General features: G+C 39.0%; 1 protein-coding gene across 2 annotated transcripts in view; it reads right to left on the reverse strand.

The window, feature by feature from the left end:
- Fas1 (fasciclin 1) overlaps nucleotides 1-27,470 on the reverse strand; it is a 210,268-nt gene that overhangs the window by 20,273 nt on the left and 162,525 nt on the right. For both annotated transcript variants that reach the window (XM_066733658.1, XM_066733657.1), the window contains exons 4-7: nucleotides 24,510-24,640; nucleotides 23,331-23,427; nucleotides 18,961-19,126; nucleotides 18,007-18,158 (exon numbers count right to left, since the gene is read on the reverse strand). In XM_066733658.1, the coding sequence (XP_066589755.1) occupies nucleotides 18,007-18,158; nucleotides 18,961-19,126; nucleotides 23,331-23,427; nucleotides 24,510-24,640 (546 nt within the window). The remainder of the gene's footprint in view (nucleotides 1-18,006; nucleotides 18,159-18,960; nucleotides 19,127-23,330; nucleotides 23,428-24,509; nucleotides 24,641-27,470) is intronic.

The following is a 27,470-nucleotide window of genomic DNA, read 5'->3' on the forward strand; positions in this document are numbered from 1 at the left end:
ATAAGTCGAGAAAAACGACGTTAGACAAACTCGCAGCTGTAACGCTATTGTGACTAATGGTAAGAAGACCCGAGGGTTCCATATTTCGCGTTACAGAAAACTCTATTTACCTCCACGCTAGGTATAACATTTTAATTATGATCTGTGACTCTGACACCCCCGAGGATCTCCTATCGAGACTTTGAATAGCAAAACATCATCTTTGTAGCCAGGAAATTCCAATTAAGCCTCTACTATTTCTACCGAATTTTATTTTCACTAATTCTAATACACTCCTATAGTGTTTTATCGTATACATTTTTTTATTCAGTTTTTACATCGTGCATTGCAACACTGACGAGTGAAAGTTTGTTAATGTTGGTAGAGAAATATAACTGGAAATACTACATTAATATTCTATACAGGTCATTACATTGAATTCGCCTTGGAGTGCAATTCGGATGTAAAAATTCATTTATCTTCGTAACTGCGAAAGATATAAAGTTTTTGCATCGAGCCTTTCTAAATTTAAATGAAAGTACTTTCAGAAAGGTACTATGAAAAAATTTTATCTCTTGTATCTACGAAGATGACTGAATTTTTCCACGTTCTTGAGTGGATTAGTGAAACACCCTGCAAGTGATGTATCCTGAGGAGCAGCAGAACTCGAACTTGAGTAATCCTCGTTAATCTCGGTAACAATAAAAAAACAAAATTTTCACAAGACCTTTTGAAATATCCAAATTATTTGCACATTGAAAAGATCGAAGGTCAAAATTAATATCACTCGTAGTTAAGATAAACGAGGTTAGACGCTCATTCTCTGGTACGCCTTCAGCACAGATACACCCAGTGCACTATGCAAATGTGGATTCTGATACGTATCACGAACATAAACGTTGATTCGCGTTATCTCGAGGAAAAGAGACGAAGCAACGCGATGGTTAACTCGAATCCTTGATATTTCTGATATCTCTCTGAAAGCTTTACGTTCCTAGACTCATTCCCATACAGTCCCACGTTACATAACACATCTTACGCTTTGGGATAGTGTAACTCGCACAATAATTTCCGGTACAGATTTAAAGCGAGTCTGGGACCGGTAAACGAATCCCAGTCGCAAAACGGTCTTTCGACGCCGGAAAATTACTATAATTCAATGAAATCATGCTTTGGACGCTCTGATGGGATTTCAGAGTGAATTTCCCATCCTCGCATTACCATAGAATTTCGGTATACTTTATCACGTTGGAATTTATGTGGCTCTATTACTCGGCAAGATTGATAGAGTCTGTTGAAACCGACAGATCCTGACTAGCGAATGAAATTTATCAAACTGTGCACGAGTATATATATATATATATATATATATACTATAATAGGATAAGAATGAGAGTGTGCAAGAGAAAATTCAATCACACGTATATAGAAGAATGATCCAAGGTTCCTCGATGCTGTAAATGTAATTTTTGTTACCAAAGGGTTGATCCACACGGGGATGTGACGGGGGTGTATATATATATATATATATATATATATATAGTGCAGTTAACTTATCGTTATACCTAGAGAATTAAGTTTATTAAAGAGAGAGAGATAGAAGGAGAAAGAGTAAGAAAGAGTAAGAAAGAGTAAGAGAGAGTAAGAGGAGTAAGAGAGAGTAAGAGAGAGTAAGTGAGAGAGAGAGAGAGAGAGAGAGAGAGAGAGAGAGATAGACTTGCATGATGAGAGGTGGGCTGAAAAGAAGATGAATGGTGAGAGAGCATTCGTTATGTCGAATGCACTGATGTCTCATGAATCCTGCAGGCTATGTCGTAATGAATGTCGTATGTGAATGCCGTGGTTTATAGGCTAAAGCTATGACTATACGTGTACACTATAGTATATACATATAGCATACTATATCAGTGATATATGAATTACGATATCGCGACTCTGACAATCGTGTTCCGGTGCTGGAGTTTTCGACGACATGCGACATATTCCGAGAATATTAACGCTGTTACAGATTGCTGGTGCAACGTGCAGTGCAAATAATTCCTTTTCTCGCCAAAACAAGCTACATTCCTCAAGCAGATCGTTCGACCTTCGTTTATGGAGGTTCGGGGGTCTCGATGTACCTTGGTACAGCGAAAGACATGCTTTAAATTTTGAAGAAACACATTTCTTTGTTTGTAAAGGTTGAACAATGATCGAAATATTTTAAATAATTCAAAGTCGATAATAAATTAAATATTTATCAATATTGGTCTTTATATTATCTACATTTCTATTAATCCTCTTCAACTTTCACCTATATATTCACACAAAATTTCTATCTTTCGTTCGATTATAATTTTTCAACAGTCGCTTTAATAATATAGAATTATCGTTTTCAATTATCCAATTAATTATCAGAAAATCAGATAAACATTTATTTCTTTCGCTTCGTTAATTAATTATATACGATTATAACTGTATCGATTAACGAATCACGAGCAAACGTAGGATTCACTCGAGCAACTTTTCGAATAAATTCAAACAATATTACAAACGAACCTTTTAGGGAGATTTTGTACGAGAAGATTTTGGAGTCGAGTTGAACGGTTCGAATCCTGAAGAGGTACAGCTTTATCGCAGAGTTAGCGAAGTGTAGGATAGTTGCGTTGGTTTATTAAGGAGAAATTTGTCGTGGTGTCCGGCCGGTAATATACGCGTATGTTCAGCTGGACGTTTAAGGTCGCTTTTAAGCCGCTCGTAAAGCTACGAGCAGGGGAACGCAACCGTTAGTCTTTACTAGTCGTACAAATTACTACGATTTCATAGTCAGATGGGTCGGATGTACCCGTGGGATAACAGCGATCGTCCGAGTACACGCGAGAGTGAGTCGCACTTTCCGCTTTGGCTTCTGCCACGTCGTAGGGAACAAGTACCCACACACACACATACACAACCCTTTCTCCATTTATGACACCCAGGGCAGCTATACTATCCCCCCCCCTATATTTTTTCTTCTAACACGAAACCACAAATTTCCCCACGTTCCTCCCAAATGTTCCTCGGACTCTATTCTCACGAAAATCTCTTGGAGATTTTGCGAAAATTTGTAGAAATTTTTCAAAAATTCTTTAATTTGTACCCATCGACTTTTTATGTATATTTATATACACATAGACGTTAGTATTGGTATTATACATATCGAGATTCGATCGCTTCCGGAACCTTGTCGAGTGTACGTTAAAAAGCGGCTAACGTTCTTCATATATATATATATATATATAGAGAAGCGTCTGCATCGAAATGAGATTTTTTACCAAGGCTTTTAAGCTGCACCTCTTTTCGTGGCGTGCAATAAAGCTTGGCCGCTTCGTGACGTTGAAAATGCAGCGTGCTTTTATCTCTCCGTGTGCGTGTGTATAAGCGCGTTTTTCATATACCTTGCAACGTGTGTATCTCTCACTTTTCTCCTCCCGTCTTCTCTCCATCGACCCTTGGCCCACTTAATCAGCGCGCTTCGTTTACAGGAATTTGTATCTTCTGCCGAAATTTCCACCTCTTTTTCCTCGCCTACTCCAGGAATTCACTCGAGACTTTTTTCACCCAACTGCGCGAACCTCTCGCTCGGAATACCCAAACATTCTTTGGATTCCCTCGAGTTTCCCTTTTTGACTCATTTTTTTCAAAAGGGCCTTCGCGTAGCTTTATTAGTTGATTTATTCGTTTGTGCAATAATTTCCTGTGTTCCTCGTATAGCTGCCTCGTTAATAGTCAACGTGGATATTCTCAGGATTAATCAACTCATCAGGAGTAATATAAGGATTTTAATTAAAAATTTTATACATTTATGCGAAAAATTCTCGTGCATTCTTACTTTGCGAACACTCGATCTCTATTTTTAATTCCTATAAGCATTTCTCGTGTTTCGTACGGACGATACGGTTTTAACCTCCTCGTGCACGTGGAGAGGGAAATCAAATTATAATTTGCTCGGTACGTTCTACTTTTGACATGAGACGAGCTGCTGCAAAAAGATCAATAACTGATGTTTATATAAATATATACTTTCAGCTCTTGCGTTCTTATCTGAGCGGTACATGGGTATACGAGTAAAGAGGGAGTAAAGTTGAAAGAAAACGATGATGCAGGCGAAAAAAAGAACCTTCCTTATCAGTATTACATATTCATACAAAGAATATCGATTAAAAAACAAAAAAAAGAAATAACACGATAAATCTTAATTAAATTACAAAATTGAAAAATACGTATAAAATTATTAACGTCTCGATTCCACGAAGCACATATATATATATATAAAGTGTCATTTCTGAGGCTAAAACCGTGAAGGATACAGGAGAAATTTACGAAGCTCGTTTGATATAACGTCCTCTCGCTATCGGGACTCTTGTGAAAGGCTTTCGCGCACACAGAACTCGACAGAAAGGCTTTTTTCCAACGAGAACGAGAGATTGTTCGTTTTATAGCTCGGAGACTTTTGGAGTTTTCTCCCCCTGGCGTATGAACAACACTGAAGCTGCACACTTGTTTCCCCGGCACACGGGATCCGCGATGCGTGTCGCTACCGCTGCCTTTTTGATTCAACCAGCCAACGCTCTTTCGAATTTCTCGTAATTAATTGTCCTTCTGCCAGATGCAGCCTTTTTTATCCCCCTAATGCGAGTGCATCGCACGTGCTGCAACGGTGCAAGAAAAAAAGCTGCAGCAGGAATGTCATTCGCGAGAAAGAGTAGGTATATATTCCTTTCCACGAGGGAAATTTATGAGCTTTTATTTGTTCCACAAAGAGAGGGATTAAGGGACGATCTTCTAATCCAATTTCTACTTGCGCAACACGCGTGACGATATTCCCAAGTACCAGATTCGACGCTGTTTAATACAGAGTCATTCGAAAGTGAATTCGAAGAGAGCGCGGCGGAACCGATGATATATATATATATATATGCACGTGCGTGACAAAGCTTCGATAAATGCAAAATAATTTACGTGTTCGGGCAAACAGGAAGCAAACGCGGAGAATTGCAATTTCTCAACTCGACTATTGCGTTCCGCTTTCGATTTGGGAAAGTTTCTCGCTTTTATGTTTGCAAAGTGGAAATTTTCGAAATAAACCACGGCACGTCCGGCACGAAGACTCGAGAATAATACGATATACGTTATAATGGGACTCCGTGAAATAAGTTGGGCCGCAAGCGTAACTTCCTGCGACTTCGTGTTTCTCGTAGATGGTGCGTCTACGTGTGTTCGCGAGGGTCCTCCTTTGCGACAAACAGCTGAAACGTCAGTGATAACTTTGCGTCGATGTAATCTCGAGGGATACCAAATGAAATCGCTTTATTTGGGTGTGTGTGTGTGTAAAAATTCAATTTTCACATTTGCCAGGAAAAACTGTGACAATTTTTGGAAAGTATCGGAAAATTGTATACTTAGCTGGAATCAGTCTCTGGTAATTTTCGAGGTTTGAGAATTAAGCGAGTGTTTTGCTCGATGATTGGGTACACGTGTACCGGAAACGAGCAGATGCTGATTTAGGACCACGATATAACAGTAAACTAGGGCTCGCATCGAGGGCTAAAAATCAAAGTTATATACTGTATACAGGGAATTTTCTTTTATCAGAGCATTTTAATGAGAAACTTTCATCGATGCTTCTTTTTTATAACCAGCACATTATATTTCATATATTTTTGTGATTCTGATTTTTACACTTTGTAATTTTTATTATTGCCATATAATATAATTCGAGTTCTAAAGATTTAAATATTTTCAAGCGAGAAGAGGAAATCTTTGTGGTAATTAAAATTGACTATGAGTCACACTATACTGCAACTACGTTCCTCTTTGTTCATGATAAAAGACTGAAAGACGAGTCACTTTTTATATTTGAAATTATTATCATACAACGTACGTTGTAAAGATGGCGTTAATTTATTTATTTCGTTCTCCTCGAAGGAGCCGAAACAATTTCTCGAGGAGATTGCAGGTTTGAAAAAAAGTAGACTATCGTTAAATGAGTATAAAAGTGTAGGTTGCAAGCTCGAATGAAAAAGTGATAAAAATTTGAAAGGTACGCGTTGAACCGGTTGAATGGCAGCGAAACTTTTTGATGATAATAACATTTCGCGCTCGAGGAAATATCTTCGTGAACTATAAGCAATCTGAGTTAGTAGGTATTGTCGTTTAGTTGCACACGTATATTAACTGGTGCACAAGTTTGATTAACGTTTCAGGAAGTTTCGCTTAATGAGCCATAGGAAATTTATTATAGCGTAAAGAAACATTATGGGTAAAAGATGTTACATATTGGACGAGTAATCGACTCCTTTCCAAGTTTTTATAGATATACATACATAGGACAGCTGTTTTTTTATACAGCTTTAATATTTCAACGTTTGCAGTTGGACCGTTTTCTGGTTCCAATTGTAGTTTTCTGATAATTGATACATGTGAAATCGATTATCAATTAGAAATTGCTATTTATTATTAAAACCGTATAACCTATCGACGTGAAAAAAAGTATTATAAAAATATTATTTAATCTTGCTGACAGAATAACGACTATTAAAAATCGAGCAAACACACACTTGTGCGTTTTTGCTAATTGCAAGCATTAAATTTCATTGTCCTGTCAGCTGCGGTGATTCGCGTAATTATTAGAATGTCATGCTACTCGCAATAAAAGTAGAAATTCGCTGAAATCACGCTAATAAACGTTTCTCCGGAACCGGTTATTAAGCAGATTTGAGCACGCTAAATTTCTAGCTCGCCTGCGAGACATCTATTCAAAGCGCCTTAGACTATTTCGCTTTAAGCTTTATACCAGCTAATATAATGCTCCATTATATAGATATATGCTGCACGATGGCAGAGATTATTTTTAAAACGAATTACAAACGCAATTCGAAATTTCCATATCGCCGCGTAATTATATGTCATTTTCTAGATAAATGCTACCCTTCGACAATTGAATCTTGCTAACGAGCAGCCACGAATTATTCTCAGAAGAAGGATCTTGATTCAAATTATACGCACACATATATATATGTATATACTGGGAATTACGACAGACATTTGATAGTAAAAATAAATCTATTTTTAGACATTTATTTTTAAGACTGGGAATTTACTATGTTTGTCGATAAAATAATGGTTGAATAAACGAAGGTAATCGTGGCTTATATTTTTGCAGCAGCCGCACGAGCAATTATATAGCAGCTTTCGTTATTATTTTCGACTTTCGGTGATGTCGAACTATACGTGCGTACGAACGAAGGTTTGGTTTCAATTTATGAACACCGCGTGCTTTATTTTTAATTCAACGCTATTTCTCCTGCGAGAATTCGTTGTATCAAATTAACGCCATGTGGGAGGGAGAGATTATTTTAAAAAAATAACATTAATAATTTTATCTCCATTTCGGACATTAAAAACATCAAGCAGCCCAGCGCAATCATTTATCACGTAAATGCAAGGATTTGTGTTAGCTGGGCAAGTTGACTAATGACGTAATGAAAGTGTTAATGACGTTTGACGCGAGAAAATTTCGCTAAAATGTGCAAACCTTTCCCGACTCTCTCGGAGCGAGCAGCTTTTACCTTCGCGAAAATGGACCTAAAAACCACGCATTTTTCTTCCACAATTTTACATTACCTGGAAAAAAACTCAGCTTACTTTTATAATATTAAAAAATTCACGAGTGTCACGACTAAAAATGAATGGACACTGGAGAGAGGTGCGCTTAAAATTATCAGCTTAACTAATAGTACGTTCCTCCTACTTCTCTCGTGCGTTGTGCAAGAGATTGCATCACAGCGATGTACAGCTTCGGAGCGAGGTGGTCGAGATTTATTGGTATTTTTACAACTACTGATAAGGGATGGAGTAGGGAGAAAGGGGGGGGGGGTGGAGGATGAAAAACGAACGTAAATCGATCCGCATGGTCGATCGAAAACCATGGCGCGCGTGAGGGGAGAATTGAGAAAATCATATTTACAGCGTTGTTTGGTGATGGTGCAAAAGAGTAAATAGCAGATATACTCTATACAAGCTATATATACGTACTCTCAGCATTGTTAGAATTCAGAATGGAATAAAAAAGCATGGGTAGGGGTCTAAAAAAAGAGGTAATAAAAAGCAGAGAAAAAGCAGTGGATGTTCAAAATGCAAAATCCCACACACATATATGTACGAAGGTTCTCATGGATAGAAAAAAGTGCATCTAAAGGGTGATTTATACAGAGAAGCTCGTCTCGTGATTCGAGGAAAGCAATTTTGGGCAAAAGTGGGTGAGGAGTGCATAGAGCTGGTTTGTGATTGGTGAAATTTTGAGCGAGAGAGTCTGGGATGGTGGGGGTAATGATATTCGCTTTGAGCCTCGTAATAAGGATCGAATTTAATTGGAACGAAAGCTTATCGGATTATATCGGATCACCCTGTACATGCACGTACGTGTAACGCAGGCGTTCGGCTCGGCCTTTTCATACTTGCATTTCTCTACTTGTTCGGTGCAGACACAGAAGAGGATGCAAATGGGCACACACGAAGCTTTCTCGATCGTTGGCAGAACTCACGGCAGACGTTAAGTACGTGCTACGCATGCAGAGTATGTCAAATAGCGAATGAAAAATGTAAAAGAGAGAGAGAGAGAGAGAGAGAGAGAGAGAGATGAAAGCAGCCTCGACAAAAATTACGAAAGACGTGGGTAAATATTACCAAGGATTTGTCTAGTGGACGTCAAAATTCCTCGATGACTGTTCCCTATACACTGGCTCTGTTTGTTATCCTCGGTAATATTTCACGTTCAACGCAGTTTTCCTCCAGGAAGGAAATAAAGAGCGAGATATACGAGAGTGAACGAGTAAAAAAAAGGACAGAGAGCAGAGATGCAGCCGAAAAGTTGATAGTTCGCAGTTCCCTGTGTTAGATATTTATGTATAAGACAGTGTGGATGGCTGTGTATGACGATGAATCGTATATACGAAAGTGCAAAGAAAGAAAGGGTTTAAACGAAGGAGAGAGAAATTAGAATTTAGTAGAGAATAAAGAGAAGGTAAACTAGAGAAAAGCTGGCGGTGAATTACCTTGAAGGACTGCACAGAGAAACCAGAAACCAGGGTTGGTCCATAACATAAGAAGCGAACAGAAAACAGAAGAAGATAATTTGTAATTAGGTCGTTCCCTGTAAGAGACGCTGTGAATAATGTTGATCCTTTTGGATCGGTGGAACCTCTTCTGTTCTTTTTTCCATTTTCCTACCTCCCATCGTGTACCGCAACACAACGACCTTGCAATTCTCCAGCGATTATAAAACAAACCTTGAAACATCGTTTCCAACGCCAGAGTGTATTGCAAGGTCGAGAGGTTGCACGTGTGTAAACGCTTAGAAATCATTTTTTACAGGGGAGATGTTAAAAAATATGCCATGTACGCGTGTGTTCCTGTCAGTGGTATATGAAGAGGTGCCTATGGGGTGCTGTGGAGAATGTATAATGTTATATATATACAAAATTCTACATGTACAGAAATTCCTTATAATTCCAAATCGAGTGTCACGAATTCTAAGCGAGAAATTGTAGAAAAATTCTACACAGTTTTCTCTCAAATTTAATTATAGAACTCGCAGGGTTCACTGCGGTTCTCTTCGTTATCTCTTGAATTTTTCCACTTCTCTCCTTACGCATCTAACCTTAAAAAAAAAGTAAAAAAAAAATATGATTAAAACTGGTGAAACCTGTGAAGAAGACAAGTAAGTACGAGTTCGATGTGAGTATCGTTTTATGAGGAAGGCTGCATGTGGTAGAGAACGAGAGGATCAAGGTCGATTAAAAGTCACCGAGTACCAATCGCAAGCTACGAGTTTAAATAACGTTTCATCCTACATTATACATGTATACTCCACACTCTGAATCATTCTGTAAATAATTTCATCGCTGCACGAGGCTTGGGTCGTAAAACAACACGCTGAGGAGTAAACGCGTGCACGCAGGTATCGATATACATCTACATATATAGGACTACAGAGGTTGGTGGATGTGTCAATGGCGTTTATACTCGGGTTGACGTATCGATAATCAACGAGCAGCGGTATTAGTTAGGGGATATCGGTTTGTCTAGCAGTTTCGATCGTTGTCAGTCGGTCGTTTGACGCCTTCGATCTTGTCTCTCACGTGCCAGTCGCACGTGTGTCAAACGTAACTGCGCGAATACCGCTCGATTACGCTCGATACAAGCATTTTCACGGATCAGGCACCCCCACCCCTTTATTCCACACTCGTGCGTGATAATCGCAGGAAAATCGCGATCGATTATTGCAGCAATGATGGGAAAGAGAAAATTGTTTGGAAGTTATCAAACTTTTAATCGATATAAACGGAAGAGTCGAGCGTGATTGATTGGATGCTACCCGAGCAACGATGAGGGACGCAGGTTTGTTTAAAAGCTTAGCGGATTTTTAATTGGGTGGAATTGTCGAATTAGGGGTGACGGTTATAATACTTCGTCGATGTTGATGTTGATACGAATTGGAGAAAATTTGTTGATGGGACGCGAGCGAAATTTAGTGATTCGTACGAGTCAATTTTGTTTGTCGAAATATATGTATTTTCTTTGTTAATGTCATACTTGTTCCCACGCATTTTTTACGCTGTAATTCGATTCTGAACGCGAACGAGGAAATCTGTTAATATTAATTGCGCGATGGCGAGGATCGTTTGTGTCTCCACTTTGTTGTCAGCTCCTAGTCGAATTTCTCGTTATTTCTGTAAACGTTGAGATAACTGCTCGATAATCCCAACATAGGTAAGTCTTTCTATTGGATTCTATTATAAAAGTTTCAGGTTCGAACTCTGATAGATTTCATTAGCTTTTATAGGAATAAGGTTTTTTTTATCGAAGTTAAACTTGAGTAACGAACAATGATTCGTTTTTACTACGTGGTGTAGGATTGGTAATACATATAATTAGACTTTGAATAAATGTGGTGGTTCAACGATATTAATTCGGTGCATTTATGCATATAAATGAAAAATAAATGTTGCCTTGAATATTTACAATAAAATGTTTTACTTAGTCTTATTAAATATCATTTAAATCAAATCCAATTCCATGTAAATGAATGAAATTTAATTTCACACAATGAAATATTTGTTAAAACTAAGTAAAACATTTCACTGTAAACGTTCAAAGCAAAGTTTATTTGAAAAAAAAAATGATTTTTTTATTCGTGTTGGAATCGAGAAATTATAACTGTACATCGAAAGTATTATTTTTGTAACAACGCGCACTGGTACCGTTTGTGTCTCCATTTGTTGTCAAACGAGTTGTATTTCCCATTATTTATACGAAGGTTGAGATAACTGCTCGATAATTCCAATACAGTTGCATTGTACTCCTCTGCTTGATTCTATTACAGAGGTTTTAATTCTGGAGATTCTTATGCAAATTTCACTTTTACACGAATCACCTTTTTTCTTCGTTATATAAAATTAAACCTGATCAATCAATAATGATTATTTTTGTTCTTACGTTTCTCCTCGGATTGATATATAATTAGACTTTGAAAAAATCTAACGAGAAAAAAAGGACCTGGTACAACATTAATTCAGTGCTATTATGACAAGTCGAGAAATTATAATTATACACTGAAAGTATGAAATTTGTATATTAACATGCTATACGAGGACTATTCGTATCTCCACTTGCTATTAATTGTCAGATAAGAATAAAATTTCACATTATTTCTAACGAAAACTGAAATAACTGTTCGATCCTATTACACAAATTTAATCCTTGAATTCTCTAGTAAATTTCATTCACTTTTACACACATCGACTTTCCTTGTCATTAAAATTAAATCTGAGCAATGAGCGACGTTTTTTACTGTGTGTGTTCTCGGATTGGTATATAATTAGACTTTGAACAAATCCAGCGAGAGACAAAGGTCCTGGTGCAAGAATATTAATTCACTGCTGTTACGACAACCGAGAAATTATAATTGTACATTGAAAGTATTATTTTTGTATTAACGCGCGGTGGGTCCATTATTATTCACACCGAATGGGAGACGCAATTTTGCTGGAGAGAATTGTGGTCGAGTAAAGCGTCAGGTGTACGACCCATTTTCTTCGTGATCACAGATAGATAGTCCGAGGAGGAAGAAGGGTGTATTTCTGAATGAATGGTGCATGCACAAACAAAGAACCGAGCTGATAACGTTGAACCACGAAAGAAAAGGACGAGTAATTTCAAAGGTAATCATGATTGAGATTATTTTCGCGATCTTTCTTACGATAACACCAACAAACTCTCTCTGCTTTTTTTTTTATTTTCACGAATCCTCCTAATTTTTTTCTGCAGCCCATAAATTTTATTCCTAAGTTTAATTAAAACTTTACACTAAAAAATGTTTGCACAGGTTTAAGATATTCCTTGGGCTTCTTTGAAATTGTTTGGTTGCGAGTAGAATTAACGTGAAATGCATGAGATTGTACGTATCAACCAGCTGCGTCTAATGTAAGGGATGGTTAAGAATTTCTTCGACTAGAGAATGCTTATTAGTGGTTTCATTATGATTTTACGGTAGAGCAACCGACTTCAAAACGATCTATCTGCCCTCCTACGATGCGCGGAATTCGGATATGCTTGGGTACCAAATTATGCACCGGTTTGGATGCACATGCTTTAATCGCTCTTCAACAACCTCGTCATCCTTCGCATCGCCTTTATTAAACATTTTTAATGACGTCGAAAAAGTACATCACTGGAAAATTACAAAAACTTGCCCCATTCTCGAGAGATTTCATTGGAATAGTTTCCGATAATGCTAATTTGCATAGTACGATTAAAAATATGCTTGACGATTGGTGCCACTGACTTTTATTCTCTTTTACGCTAATTGTATACAGAAATACATGCGACTATATATTTAATTACGGAATTATCTCATTAAACGATTATATCAAACATTGAATTATTTAAAAATTCATTCACGTTACTATAATTGCTTTGATCGACTGTAGGACTCGTTAAATTCTCATATAATTATTTATGATAAAAAATCGAATTGACCTATCGGTAAATTCATGTTTCTATATACAAATGTACCGTAGTGTATAAACGATAATTTTTTTTATCAGACACTGTAAAATTTACAAATAAAAAATACTCTCGTTCTCTTCTCGTTTTATTTGGAAATTCTGAAATTTGTATATAGGTATATAAGTATATAGTAGGTATATTCTTATGGTAATAATAATAATAGTATATATATATATATATATAAGTAGTTGAGTATGAAGTGTCTTGGCACGAGTGATAAGTGTCCCATTGCTAAAGAAGTATATATATATAAATTTATATAGGGACCGTGCACACCAAACAGAGCGATATCAAAGTGAGGATGCACAACTGCATATACGTATAATCAAAAAATGTAAAAAAAATTAAAAAATTCACTGATACTGTTAATTTGCATGTGTACCACTTTACACATTCCCGCCTTATTCTCACCCTGTTGGCGTACACAAACCCTATACAGTATTTTGTAAACCAAAGGCAAGAAGAGTAGAGTCGTGGGTAAGAAATCTAAAAGAGGAGAGAGTAATTTGCAGGTAGAGGCAGCGAGAATTCTGCAGTGAGATAGTATTATACAAGAGGCGGTGCAGTTACGTCAGCAGAACATGAATTTGAATGCTTCCCTAAACACCAATTCATAATTTGTCATCGCTATCGTTTTTACCAAAATAAATCTGTCCACATTGCCCGGTTGTCAGTGCTAATGCGAGTGAACCTGAAATAAATTGATTAAAAAAGAAATTTGCCCTATCGATGCTCCGACCAGAATTACACAATCCGCATGATGGCGAGAGGCATCGATAGGAAAAATGGTCGGCACATAAATGCACAATCACACATACAAAGTGACGCCAGCTGGATCGAAATATTTATCACGCGTACGAGGAAAATCGTTAGGAAATTCTTTAAGAGAGACGAGGGGAAAAAGTGCAATATTTCCTTCTCGATCCAGCTCGCGCTCGATCACGTTTCTGGTGCAGACAGCAGGCGAGAGGTGCCGAAGATTGTTTCTGAAAACAATTTGTATCGACTCGTGACGTAAAGCAGCTGCCACGTAAACATTCCACATTTTGTTTCCGCGTCTCCGAAGAAATCGTTCGGCGATCGAACAATTGTAATTCCGGAATTCTGTGTCTCCTCTGTAACGCGACAATGTATTATTACATCAAGTGGTGGGAAAGCGTGCTTCTCTTCCTGTCGTGTGTCACGATTTCGTGTGAGATGCTCGCGTGTGACAGTTTCATCGTCGAGGTATGACACGACCTTCTCCCAATTTTCGTCCCTGGAATGTCGAGCAGATGCGCGATTATTTTACACGAGTCGTCAAACGACTCGTATGCGATAATTTCACTGTGCTCTTGTTAGAAGAGGTGGAGAATAAGGAGAGAGAGAGAGAGAGGGGGGGGGGAGAGGGGGGAGACACGAGGAGCGTGAGAGAAAAAGATTCTTCTTCTCCCACCCTCAAATTCTCGAGTCTTTCTCGTAAAGATTGACCGTCGACGTTATTTCGCTTGTTCTTTCGACTGTCTGCACAGCAAAAGAAACCTTTGCCTGTAAATGAAGAAATTTATTTTCGCAAAGCAACGCTGAACGAATGAAATTTTATTTCTTTTTTTGTTTCACAAATTTCGTCATTTTTTCCTTCAGCATTGCTCCTTACACTACAATTTTTAGGCTTTTTTTTGTTGCAAATAACCTTTACAGGTTTTAAAGATCACTCTAACCGAGTATCGTCTGCACTTTGTAGATTTTTCGAGAAGATTTCTCTCGTTCGTTTATTAAAATAATGATAAATATTCAATAAAAATCAGTATCAAGGACCAAGTCGACAAACTGTCCTTGCATAAATTTTAAAAAAACTTTATACAGATACATAACCAATAAGACAGAAACGCTAAGAATAATACTCGAATTATACAGAGGTTCGCTCTTTGATAAAAAGAAGAATAAAAAAAAAAGAAAAAGAAAACAACGGAATGCTCTTGATTAAAAACGCGATACTTATTTAACGAAAATGTAAGGGCTAGCGAGGGCCAAGCCAGTCCATTTATTCGCGTAGAATATTTCGAGCTCAGTTACAACATAAAATTGCATTACGCGGCGCGTAAATTAACTCTGATATGATTTGAAAAAATTACCTCGAATTACAGTCCGGTTTTCACGTTTAAATACAGCAGCTAGCGTTGTTCTTGGTTGGCCGACGGCTGGATTAGCAGGGAGTTCGTTTTACGCGATCATCAATTCACGCTTTATGCCGCGGGTTTCCTTCTTAAATTGAGATATCCGTACGGCTGTGTAGTAAAGCGATGGAGTAACGAGGCGAGCGTGTAACCGGTTTTTCTTAATTCTTTAGCAGTAATTCCGAGCGTGCCACGTCTTATAAAATTGATGCGAGCGAATCGCTAAGGCCAGGAGGCTTTAATACCGACTGCAATAATGGATAGCTTTTTACGAAATAATAAACTACCAGAAGATATTACTGGATCCTTTGCTCGCCATTCGTTCATTTTTAGGGTGGGTACAGGGTTAATGCTTGTAACAAATTACAGTGTAACGTTTTATTGTATATAATTTTTTGCTGTGCAGCTGGTCATCTACACAGTGTCTACATCGAATATATTAGAGACTCGATATGTACACTGCACAAAGTTACATTGCACTGCCCTGTTAAAAATGTAAGAATTCACCCTTAGTTCTACTTACACTGTTCTGTGTAGATATAGAGAATGAGAAACGAAGCGAAAGCCTAATCCGAGTTATCGAACCGTTGGAAAATTACACACGCTTGTTGTGCCTCTAAACTCTAAAGTTTACAAATGGGAGCCATGGGACAGGAAGTGCTTACCGGTCGACTAAACTTTTAGTGTTAATGAAAATCCCTAATAGCAATGGGTTTTGTTTATACTCCCCTAATTACTTGCAAAAACCCATGACTCTTATTCTTGCACCACACTGCATCTTTTCGCTCATTCGAAACTGTTCCCTGACCTTTGACCCTCCAAGAGGAGGAGGAGGAGAAATCATAGGGATGCTTTTCTGCTTTATTTTATTTATATGTTCCATTTTCTGCTTTTTCACACTCAATATAACGTGTTACTAGTTTTTTCCTCCTCAGCCAAGTAGTAAAACCATGGAAACCCCTTGAGATTAGAATCATTATGATACTCCTACGTTAGCGTCGGTGGAATAGGTTCTTTATGGCCGTCGTAAAGTCCGCTTTTTTCTCATTTCCGCTTGATTCCTGCCGTTAAAGTACACACTATGTATATACCTGGACTTTTATCTAATATCGGTCTCGACGTTCTCATCGCAGTCTGCAAATTGTGCTTTTATTGCTTCTTTCCCGTTTGTCTCAATCGCGCGCGACTTCTATATATTTATTGTCGCCAACTTTAAAATCCGAATACGTCCGGTAAATTAAACTAAACTCGACCAATCGTCGCGAGCCTTCGCGTATATGGCAATTTTACGGAGCGAATAACTCGGAGTACGTAACGTTAGCGTTATACGTCCCGATAGCTCGATTCTCGAGTCGGGGCTTGAAGTGTCGAAGAGGAGCACCGCGTCGAGACGATTTCTTTTCATGCAACGTTACATCGACGTGCTACAAATTTACAAGCAGACTCCCTTGATTCTTGCGAATAGGAACCTAATTTTCGGCAAATGTTTCGAGTTGCCATATAAAATGAAGCACCCTGTACATGTACAGGGCGTTTCACTCGATTCGACCAAAGCGTGAACATAAAAGCTCCCTGACCTCAGAAACAATAATATATATATCAATTTTTTACTCACACCTGTCGGAACTCAAATTACGAGGAGCTTTCGATAGTTTCTGTGAAAAAATTAATATTTTTTATCGTTACCGAGATAAGTGCCTCGTTACGTTTATGCTCCGGTATAAGTATTCGCTGGTACACCCTGTGTGTACACACGTACTATATATATAATCCGATACGCGTGGCGTATCGTGGAGTAGTCGCAGCTGCGTCTACAGCGAAACTCTACGACACAAATACCATAACTACTACGAATTCTATCCCATCATTTGCTTACGAGGAGCAAACATTATAATGTCATCATCGATGTCAAAAGCAGCAAACTATTGTAGAGGGTGTGTGTTGGGTCCCTCAAGGACGGATATGGTATGGAAATTTGACAAGTATGACGACGGAATTGAGAGGCCAAGACGTCGCAGCGACGAGGCAAAGTTAAGCGACGAAAGGTCGTGACAATATTAATGAATCGACGCGAGAGCCACTGACACCACGAAGAAGAAAATTATTCCTCTCTGAAATTAAAAGTACGATCCTAGATCGAAGAACGATATTTGCTCGAGTTGATGAAATCATATCGAAGCACCGGATAGCTTTTATATTTAAGCGAGAGAGAGTGGACGAAGAAGAGAGAACGATTGGTGATGAAGTTCTTCAGCATTGTACCAAGCTAAAAGCTTTCATGAGATATATATATATAAAGGTGAAAAACGAATCTAACAATAGAGGATCATTGTAGTCTCGTTGCCAGTGTCATTGGCGTCCTTCGCAGTGCACTCGATGAATGTCCACGAAGAATAGACAGAAACAAAAGCGACTGGATCCAATCTTCCTCGAGATCTCGGAAAGCTGTACCGAAATCGAGTTACAAGTTTGATCGCCTTAACTTTACTCTTTCCTGAGATAAACAACGCCTCTATACCGTATAATACACACGGTTCCATACCCATGAGGGATCCAGGCTGTGGATAAATAATTACAAAGTAATCCGCTTTATGGATTTTGACCTTTCACGTATAGGATGCGATAATTGGAGAATCGCGCAAGAGTGCAGACGATAGCCCGGCTAGAGTTTGAAAATAAATATATCCGGGCAAAGTGCTATCGTTGTTGATTTAATTAGCGAGCCTCGCATCGATCGAATTGAAGCTCGTCGCTCGTTAGTGCTAGTTAATGGTATACTGACCTCGAGGAATTCCTTCACTGTGGTGTCCACGACCATTAGTGGCCGTTGGATCAAATGGACCACGCCGTTGCGCACAGGAATATTGGCTTTAACTATTTCTGCCAAAACGACCCCCGTTGGATCTCCCACGATCGTATTAGACTTGACGTACACTGAAAGTTCCAATATCACATTATCATCATGTTATACACATTTCACGGAATTCCCTTCAACATCGATAAGTGACACCCCACCTGCAACCAGAAACCACGATTCTCGCGTCTATCGCGTTTTCATTTTTATTTTCATATTTTACACGAAGAAATGGAAATTATTTTCATTATTCTTTACAGATTCGAGAAGATTCTTCTTTTTTCACCGAATTCGATATAGAGACACAATAAGAAGCAGAGTCCTGTCACGTACGCGCTACCTCGCCGATACATCATCTCAGTCCCGATGCATTTTTCAAGACAGCAATTAATCTCCAGGCGAACCCATGCGAGATTGTTTATTGCTGCGTTGTTTCTACGCTGGTTTTTTTGCCCAGTTCCGAACCGAACCACCCGCCTGTTTACCCCGGAGAGCTAGAATTTCGCCTGTTGAATGGAAAATATGATTACTCGCGCGCGAGCCTCTATTTACAGAGCTACTTGTGTATTTTTAAGCTGCTTCGTATTTACGCGTCTCTACCGTCAATGTTTACAGCAAAAACATTCAGGCAATTCGCTGCGTTGGTCGCCTTTCGTTGGAATATACTGAAAATATTTTCTTTCACGCGGCTCGATTCAATGTTATGTAGCGTTGGATTGGCTTTTATAAAATGGCGATGGGGGGGGGGGGGGGGGGAGGGTAAAGCAATGTATAAATATATACGATTATGCGTACACGATATCGAGCACGAGTAGAATAAAATTGAGAAAAACGAGTACCAATACCACACACACATACACACACACACACACATATATATACCTTTGTTTTGAGCAGTGAGGAAGCTGACGGTGACCTTTTGATTATCGGAGAAGACGAGAGTCTCGTAAGGGACGTTGTCGGGCGTCGGTCCTGTAAAGAGTACGTGATTCGGGATCACGTGACCATCGATCACCACTCGGTCGACCTTCTGCGGCCTTGGGACAGGCTGAAAGACGAAAGAAATGAAGAGAGAACGGTGCTTGCGAGCTTTTCATCAAACGCATTATTCTTTTAACGAACTCGCACGCTAAATTGCGCGCGAAGCAAAATGTGGACACATATATATATATATATATATATATAGGTATAGGTAGAGTATCAGCGAAGAGCGAGGAGAAGGCTTATTCCTCTATTTTAGGCTTCGCGTGAATTATTCAAAAGACTCAGCCTCGTCTTTGTTGAGGCGTCAGGCGGTGTAAAAATATTTAATTAACTCGTCGGCTAGGTACCGGCTCCATTAATTACGTAGCACCTCCAGACCCTGTGCTTTAACCATGTTCCGCTGCTACCACCTCGTCTCCCCCCTTTTACACGTTGGTAGCTTTGTCCCTTTCGGTTTGCCCTACCTTCGTTACGTTTCCTTATTATTGTACGATTTTCGTGTTTATATTCATAAGCACTGCGTGTGTATACGATGATCGGTACGATACGCATATATGGAGAAAGAGAGTTTTTGCAGCTAACTTTCCAATGCATTTTTTCTGCAAACTCGATTCTATACATTTCCATAGTTGTTAGCGATGAAATCTCGCGACTGCTCGGGGCTAGAAAAGTTGCGCACGAGTGGAAGCTTCTTTGTCATCGTTTTACGAACAGATTTCCTTTGTACGACGTCGTTCCTTTCTTGATCTTACCATTTCGCATATTTGCCTTTTCGAGATGATCCGGCGAAAGGTCAGGGCTACCGTTCTGCCCGCGTAGCTATTACTTTTTGCCTCCAGCCACTCTCGGCTAGGATGCTCTCGACGTTTCTTAGCGAGAAAATCCGGGATATTACGTACATCTGTCATCTTCCTTGATCTGCATCGTTTCGAAAGCAACGAACCTCTCGTGGGTATATATGCAGCGCGTCTTCTCTCCCCACGCATTTATTATATTCCCTGTCTCCAAGAGAGATATCACCGTGTAACGCCATTCGCTAATTCCCGGTTTTTTACAATCGTGCGATGATAAACACTTATTCTTATTTATATGCGTGTAATATCTTCTGTATTTTTTCTTTTCTTCGTTTGCATCGTTTTGAAGATAACGAGCAACCTGTACTATCGTGTTAACGATTCAAGTATGAATCTGTGAACTTTTATGTTTGAACTTTTTTTGCACTCGTGTTCTCATTTTCATTCTAAGAATATATACTCGTGAAATTCGAGTGGTGCATAGTCTACTTTTGTAATTTCTTCACAAATTAAACTGATTATTAATCAGTCATGGAAGTGTATTTTAATTTGCAAATAAGGTTGGATTATTTCGAAACATCAGAAATGTCATTTCTATTCTTAACGAATGTTAAATTGTCAAAGATAAAAATTGTCGAAAAAAAGTCTGTAGATTATTTATAATTTTCACTCTTAACGACTCATCCCCCTCCGTTATTATTACATTCTATATCTGCAAAAGAGATATTACAGCGTAACTCAGTGGAGTAATACCATTTTTTACAAGCACAGCCAATAATCAAAATTTTTTTATTTATCCCTGTAATCTGCCACAGCACTGTATTCGCATCCGCGATAAATCCGCTGTTTTAGCCGTATCATCTTTCACCGTAAAACACATATGTATGCGTGATTTACAAGGAATAATACAATAGAGCGGTTGCGCGCGTCGAGTTTTATAATACCCCGCATAATAACTCAATTTGCAAATTCAAATTCAGGATCTGTCCACGCGCCCGATCAGAATATTCATTAATCTTGATTCGCAAACTAATTAATATCTCGGACATGCACGCCGACGGACTTTCACTTGGACTTTATCGATACGCCCATGCAACGACATTTCGTTCAATATGTATTTAATTTCCATACTTTTCATGCATATTTACCCGCCCCCACCACTCGAGCCTATCGAATGAATCATTTTTTCAGCTCAGCAGATTTATCGACCTCTCGTACCAACTTTTTATCTTCCATCAGGATTATTTGCACACATTGTGGCTAATTCAATTTTTCCTTTCTCTCTTAGATATCGCCCGGGGGCCACTCTGGCGATGATGGGGAATGGTTCGCGTCGATTCGGAGCTCCGTATAGACAGCACGCAGTTCTTAGAGTCGAGTATTGAGGCACTGACGTCATCCATTCGGAAAAGCCTCGAAGACGAGGTGCGCCAAGTGCTTTTCGATACGGTTCGATCGAGCTGCCGTCAAGCAAACGAGCCTTTTCAGATCGTCCAGTAGGTCCACCGTTGAGTCATCTATAGCATAGCATGTGCACTATATACGCGTCCCTTCGCGTCAATGCGTCCGTGCCGTACTGCCCTTGCCTTAAAGCCGATTTCAACCTCTCCGGTCCAGCTTCCACTCGACGGAAAACCGCGAAATAAATCCTCTCGTCGAACTGCGCTTCCTTCGTTCTTTCGATTCTTCTAGATTTTAGTATAAGTTTTCTTCTTGTTCTTTTTTACATGCTTTTGTATGCGAATTGTGAATGGAATATAAAGAAATAACATAATTTATAGTTGGAAAGGAAAATTATTAAAGCATTTGTCAAGAACTCGAGATATTTTAAAGCAATTAAAGGACGATTTGCTAATTTTTACAATTTTAAAACGTAGTTTTATGGACGTGATGCAGTTAAGATAATAATCGTAGTTTGTTCAATTATTCTATTTTTATATTGATAAATTACTATTGCTGCTTATATATATATATATAGAAACTTTTAGATGCTTGCAAACATTTCGATGCAATTACTACTATAATTATCACAATTAATACATCACTAATTAACGAGGTTGTAACGATACTTGTACACTCTTCAAATCCATATTCTGGCAACTGTTTAAATAGCGAGCCCGGACCAAGCTGTAAATGATTTTATCGAGCCCCGAGGAATTTCAAGGAAAATTCATCTTTGTGCAGCGAAGTACACATTCATTTCTCTATTCACATAGAGTGTAATCAGTTTCAGCTGGATTATTATTTACACGTGGGAGTAGCTCGTTCACTCCAACATACAATTATCATCACGTGACTATACGCGGAACGCACGGATTGGGAAATCAAGCGCGGGAGACCCTGTCCGTACAATGTGTAGCAAATTATTAATATATATAGGTAATAAGGGGTTGTGCGATTGTGCACCGAGTTAATCATTGTACTCCATTCGATATCCAAAGCGACGATTGATGGCACAAGGAACGATCGGATCTTTGAAAAGAAAACATCTTGGCAATGCCCGTGAAATTGCTTTTTAGAGCACATAATTAGATTTCATGGTATGGACAGTTCGAGACACAAGGTGCAGCTATAGGCAAAGCTGCTACTATTTATACTCAATTTTCGATCATCGACTGAGAGAAACTCTTTGAATTTAACTTGGTTTGCTTGTATCGAGGAATAGCTGGCTGACACGAAACATTATTAATAGTGCTTTTGAAAAATTGGCTAAAAACTATTTTAGAGAAGAGATCTATATTGAATATCCGATATCCGTTATCCAAAGTGTTCGTGAAGTAAGTAACTCGATTTTCACCAGCTAGCAAGTTTAAATCCTCTCGTGGAAGAAGGAAGTTTGACAAAAGTATTGAGAAGGGACAGAGGAGAATCTTTCGATGCTTCGTAGCAGCAGGAACTTGGCTTTAGCAGCAAAACGTTCGTTTCGTTTAGCGGCACCTTTGAGACCATCAAATCCCACAAGAATCCTAGTTCGTCCAAAGCCCAGTTTCCATAAAGTGACCAAGTTCACTATTTTATATATACACAGATCTTTTTTCTTCAAAGGTGGTACAGCACACGTTAGATTTATTTAATTGTGAAAACTGTGTACATTCATACAATGTTAACAACGTGAGAATGTTTAGTATTGTATAAAAAAATATATGCAATTAAAAATTCTCACTTTAGTGTCGTTGAATTAACGTACACGATGTTCATAGCACTTTCTACCGTATAACAACGTTTAATTAAATCTTAAAGCCCTAATTTTCCGCCCTTTTAGTATAATAACCTTCGCTGTTCGTTATATAAGTATCATTTTCCCTTGACTAATTCCGATCACTATATTTAATACTAAATTGAATGAAACATAAAATAAAGAGTGTTATATATTATAGTGAAATAATATGGAGTTTGATATAATATAATATTGTTAGAAAGAAAATTTTGTATACAGTGGAAAGAATTAACGAAAGCTTTGGATGTACTACTTACGATGAATCCTTCGTCAACAGGGATGAAGAAGGTGTAACGTCCTTCAGCCTTGAATACGTCTTCCTTCTTCTCTATAATAATTCTTTGACGGAAACTCCTGAAACATAAAAAGATTTCATAAAGATAATATATTAATCACTCTTTAATAATTTCATCGCGTAAGACAATTAGCAGCTCATTTTAGGAGGAAGGAGGAACTTGAAGAAAGTTGATTTTCAGCTCATGCACTTTGCTAAGAGTATCGCTTAATGACGTTAGAAAATAAATGAAGTTTTCTGATGTTCGGTATTCGATATCTTAAGATTATGAGAGTCAGCTCTCTCTCTCTCTCTCTCTCTCTCTCTCTCGTCTTTCTCTGCACTACATCCTGAAAGGAAACGAGACAGTTATTGGATCTCTGCAAAAAGACGTTAATACAACCGAGTTTTATTCCCTCAATTTTTCATTGACTCATTACCGATGAAACTCACTTAAAAAACAAGTAGAATTACCTAGCTCTCTCTCTCTCTATTATTAACGACACGACAAAAAATATCCGAAATCTCATTTATGGAAAACAAGTTAAAAGTGAGTGGATAAAAAATGCACTTGACCTACAATCTCTTGTCTTGTTAGGTTATTACAAAATTCTAATTTCCCTTCGCGCGAGTCCCATAAGTCAAACAGCGATTTAAAATTTAAACGAAGCTCTGAAATTTGCTTTACTTTCGAAATTCACTTTATCGCGCCTGTGCAAGGATCACGACTGTATTAGAAATGAATGGAGGAGGATGGTTCTCCACTGGTGGCTCACGTCATCTCGGCAAATCGATCGAAAACTTTGGAGAGGACGAAAGATCGAGCAGGTTTCCGGCTTTGAATGTTTAAACCTTGAGGTAGACGTGTTTCAGAGTTGCGGTTGAAAGATGCAAGCTCCCGGCGTATGGATTGTCACTCGGGAGATTCCTCAACGTAAAACTTTTCCTCTGCAAACTCCTTTTCGTGCAATAAGCGCCCTCATTATTCTTTTACCTCGACTCTTTGCGCACTTTCCGCGAAAAAACTGTCCGTCGACGTCGTGTAAATAACGAAAGAGAGACTTTTTCACTTGCCACTTGTAATCACGAAGATGCGAAAGCGTCCCTCCGCATTTTCGCCCACTTCTCATTAACTATAAAGCTTCGATCCTGCCCAACTTACCGAACTCTGTGATCGCCCATGTTCAGATTCTCGCTTTGATTCAGGAACTGGAAGGCCGTAGGGTTGTAGATCGGCATTTCCGCTGAGTTGGAGCGCACTGGTTCCAAAACCTCTGATATTATATGAAGAACCTGTGTGAACAGACAAAATTCGGATATTTAAGAAGTTGATACGACGAAAAAGTTTGATGAATAATCGGTTGGAATATGGAAATTTTTTTAGCAAAATTGATTCTTCAGGGTCCTTGTAAAAATTTGACATTGCACCGTAAACAATGGAAGGTAAAATCTTCTTTGACCTTGATTAAGTGGACAGGAAGTAGTGGAGCACCAGGGACGATCGGATATTAATGCGTTGGATATAGGGTTGAGGTATCGAATCACTGACTCGTATATAACTATATATCTATATAGGAAAGCCACACAGGGCCAGCATGATCAAGATAGGGCTGCCTGCGACTACCCTGGTCCATCGGAATTTCTTGATACCAACGAGCCCTCTGCCTGCAGAGGATACCGATACTCCGTTGTGTTTCTATAGTCGAGGAGTTATTGAACGTTCCTGTGGATACACCCTGTACACAGTGTACTATATATATATATATATATATACACACTGACCAGCCTCTTCTGTTTTACTCGACTATATAGATACTTCCATGGAACCAGCTGATAAATGTTGCCAAACGAAGCTTATTGCCAACTCCCTCTCATCCCTTATCATCTAATCAACCTGAAACTCCCACACAGACTGTTTGTATTTGTGCTGGAGGAAGAAAGCAACGACCAGCCATCCCTCACCGTACCTTTATGTTTCTCCATCCCTCTGGTGCTGTTTGGCAACGATGAAATTGGATTTTTTGCAAAAATACGTCTTTACGTGGACCGATTCCGGACCGATGGGATTCTCATCAGGTTGTAAAATAAAGTTTTATACTCCTCGAGAAGGAATTTCATTGTAATTGTGTAATAAAATTGGAGATTTGGATGCGAAGGAAACAAAGCTATTGGTGACAGTGGGTTCGTTACATATATATATATATATATATATATATATTATAAAGAGTGAATTTCCTGGAGCGATTTTCGGATTCCGATGGAGGAGCTGCGATAGAGGAAAAGGAGGAAGAGCGAGCTTCTCCACAGCATCGAGGATGCTGCTTTAAGCTGAAAATGGAGTCCCGTGGGAGCGGTTGACGTAGGGTGTAGCAGCGAGGAGTCGAGAGGCTATAGGACTTTAGGTGGTATTTATTCCATGGAGGGGAGAGCTGCTCGGTGTGCTCTCAGACAACGAGAATCGAAACTTTGGCTGTGGAAGAAGGAGAGAAGGAGGTTCGCCAACAGCATGGTATTTTCGCTTTCGTGCCATTGAAAAAGGTGTGTCGTCATTTACCATCCGAGGTCCGTTCAAACGGTTTCAACCGTTATTTATTCTCTCTCTCTCTCTCTCTCTCTCCCTCATACACTTTTCAGCAATCCTCTCTACTTTTTTATCTCACCCCAGAATTCAGACAGCTTTGCTTCTCCACTTTGAGTGTTGCAGAAGGAAAGAGGGAGAAGGAATAGGGACTATGTAAAAATGTTGTTTCTTCGTGTCTATACACATCTATAAGCATTGTGCTTGAGCAAACTATCCCTCTGTTTTTCACAAAAATTTTCTGGTGATTCTTGCTACTTTTATATTTAAGCCTAGAGTTTGTACAGCTTTGCTTCTCTATCTTGGATGTTGTAAAAAGAGAAAGAAAGAAAGAGGAGACTATGTAAAAATACTGTTTGTTCTTGTCTGTCCATGAGCTTTGTTTGAGCAAATCATCTCTCTCTCTCTCTCTCTCTGACAAACATTTTTTGGCCATCCTTGGTACTTTTATATCTAACCCCATAATCCATACAACTTTGCTTCTCTACCTTGGATATTGTAAAAAGGGAAAGAAAGAAAGAAGAGACTATGTAAAAATATTGTTTCTTCTTCTCTGCATGTTCATGAGCTTTGTCTTTGAGCAATCTCTCTCTCTCTCTCTCTTTATCAAGAAGCGCGCGCGCACAGTTTTTCACTCCTATCCACGCCCATTTTCGACGTATCGGTGGTCGGTCCACGTATACACGCGAAGGAGAGCGTGTGTTTGTTTGCGTGCGACGAAAAAGAAAGGAGAACTATATATATATATAGGGGAGAGAAGAAGGAGTGCGCACCATTTATCGAACGGGAGCGGCAAAGTGGGCGAGGGATGTTGCTCGGCTGTGTGACTGGCTGGATAGAAAGGAATCTCTCTCCTTCCAAGGCTAAAGCGACAGGCAGTTCGTGCGTTTCTTATGGGATAAGGATACTTAGATATATATAGTGGAGAGAGTGCCGATCATTCGTCTTGCTCGCACGAGAGGCCTCCGAAGAAACCAGAAGGTCCAATCGAACCTGCATGTACACCTCGCGAAGACGCGATTCCTGGAACACGCCTCGTCCTCGGATTTTCCCTCAACTTACACAGGGGTCAATGACCTCTTCCTCGGCAAAGAAAAAATCCAGCTATTTTATATCATTTTCAAACTCGATGGCATTTGGAAACGTTCATTAAAATTCCGTTCAGAGTGCGTCCTTTGATTCGGAGGGTGTGCTCGAAAATTGCGAGTTTAACCAGGGGGACCAAAATGGCGCTTGAAGAGGGAAAAAGACAGAGAGAAAGAGAGAGAGAGAGAGAGAGAAAGTGGAGGACTGATCCATACGGAGATCCCAGAACCAACGAATTTGCCAGTCTGTAAACAGAAACGTGTCGGTCAGCTGGGACTCATAGTCCATCCTGCAGAACGTTCAGCAGTTTGAATAATGGTCCAACTGCTCTGTTTGTTTTCGGGGCTCTCCTCTGCATTGCTCGATATTTCTATGCCGCAAATCGCAAGCTCTATGCATACAATTTAAATTAATACGATCAACTTGATGAAATCACGAAAGCCATTACTCGGAATGATC

Source organism: Prorops nasuta, unplaced genomic scaffold (genome assembly GCF_024137725.1).
Source record: "Prorops nasuta isolate Cenicafe-Biocafe unplaced genomic scaffold, Cenicafe_Pnas_1.2 PNAS00011, whole genome shotgun sequence".
Classification (NCBI taxonomy): domain Eukaryota; kingdom Metazoa; phylum Arthropoda; class Insecta; order Hymenoptera; family Bethylidae; genus Prorops; species Prorops nasuta.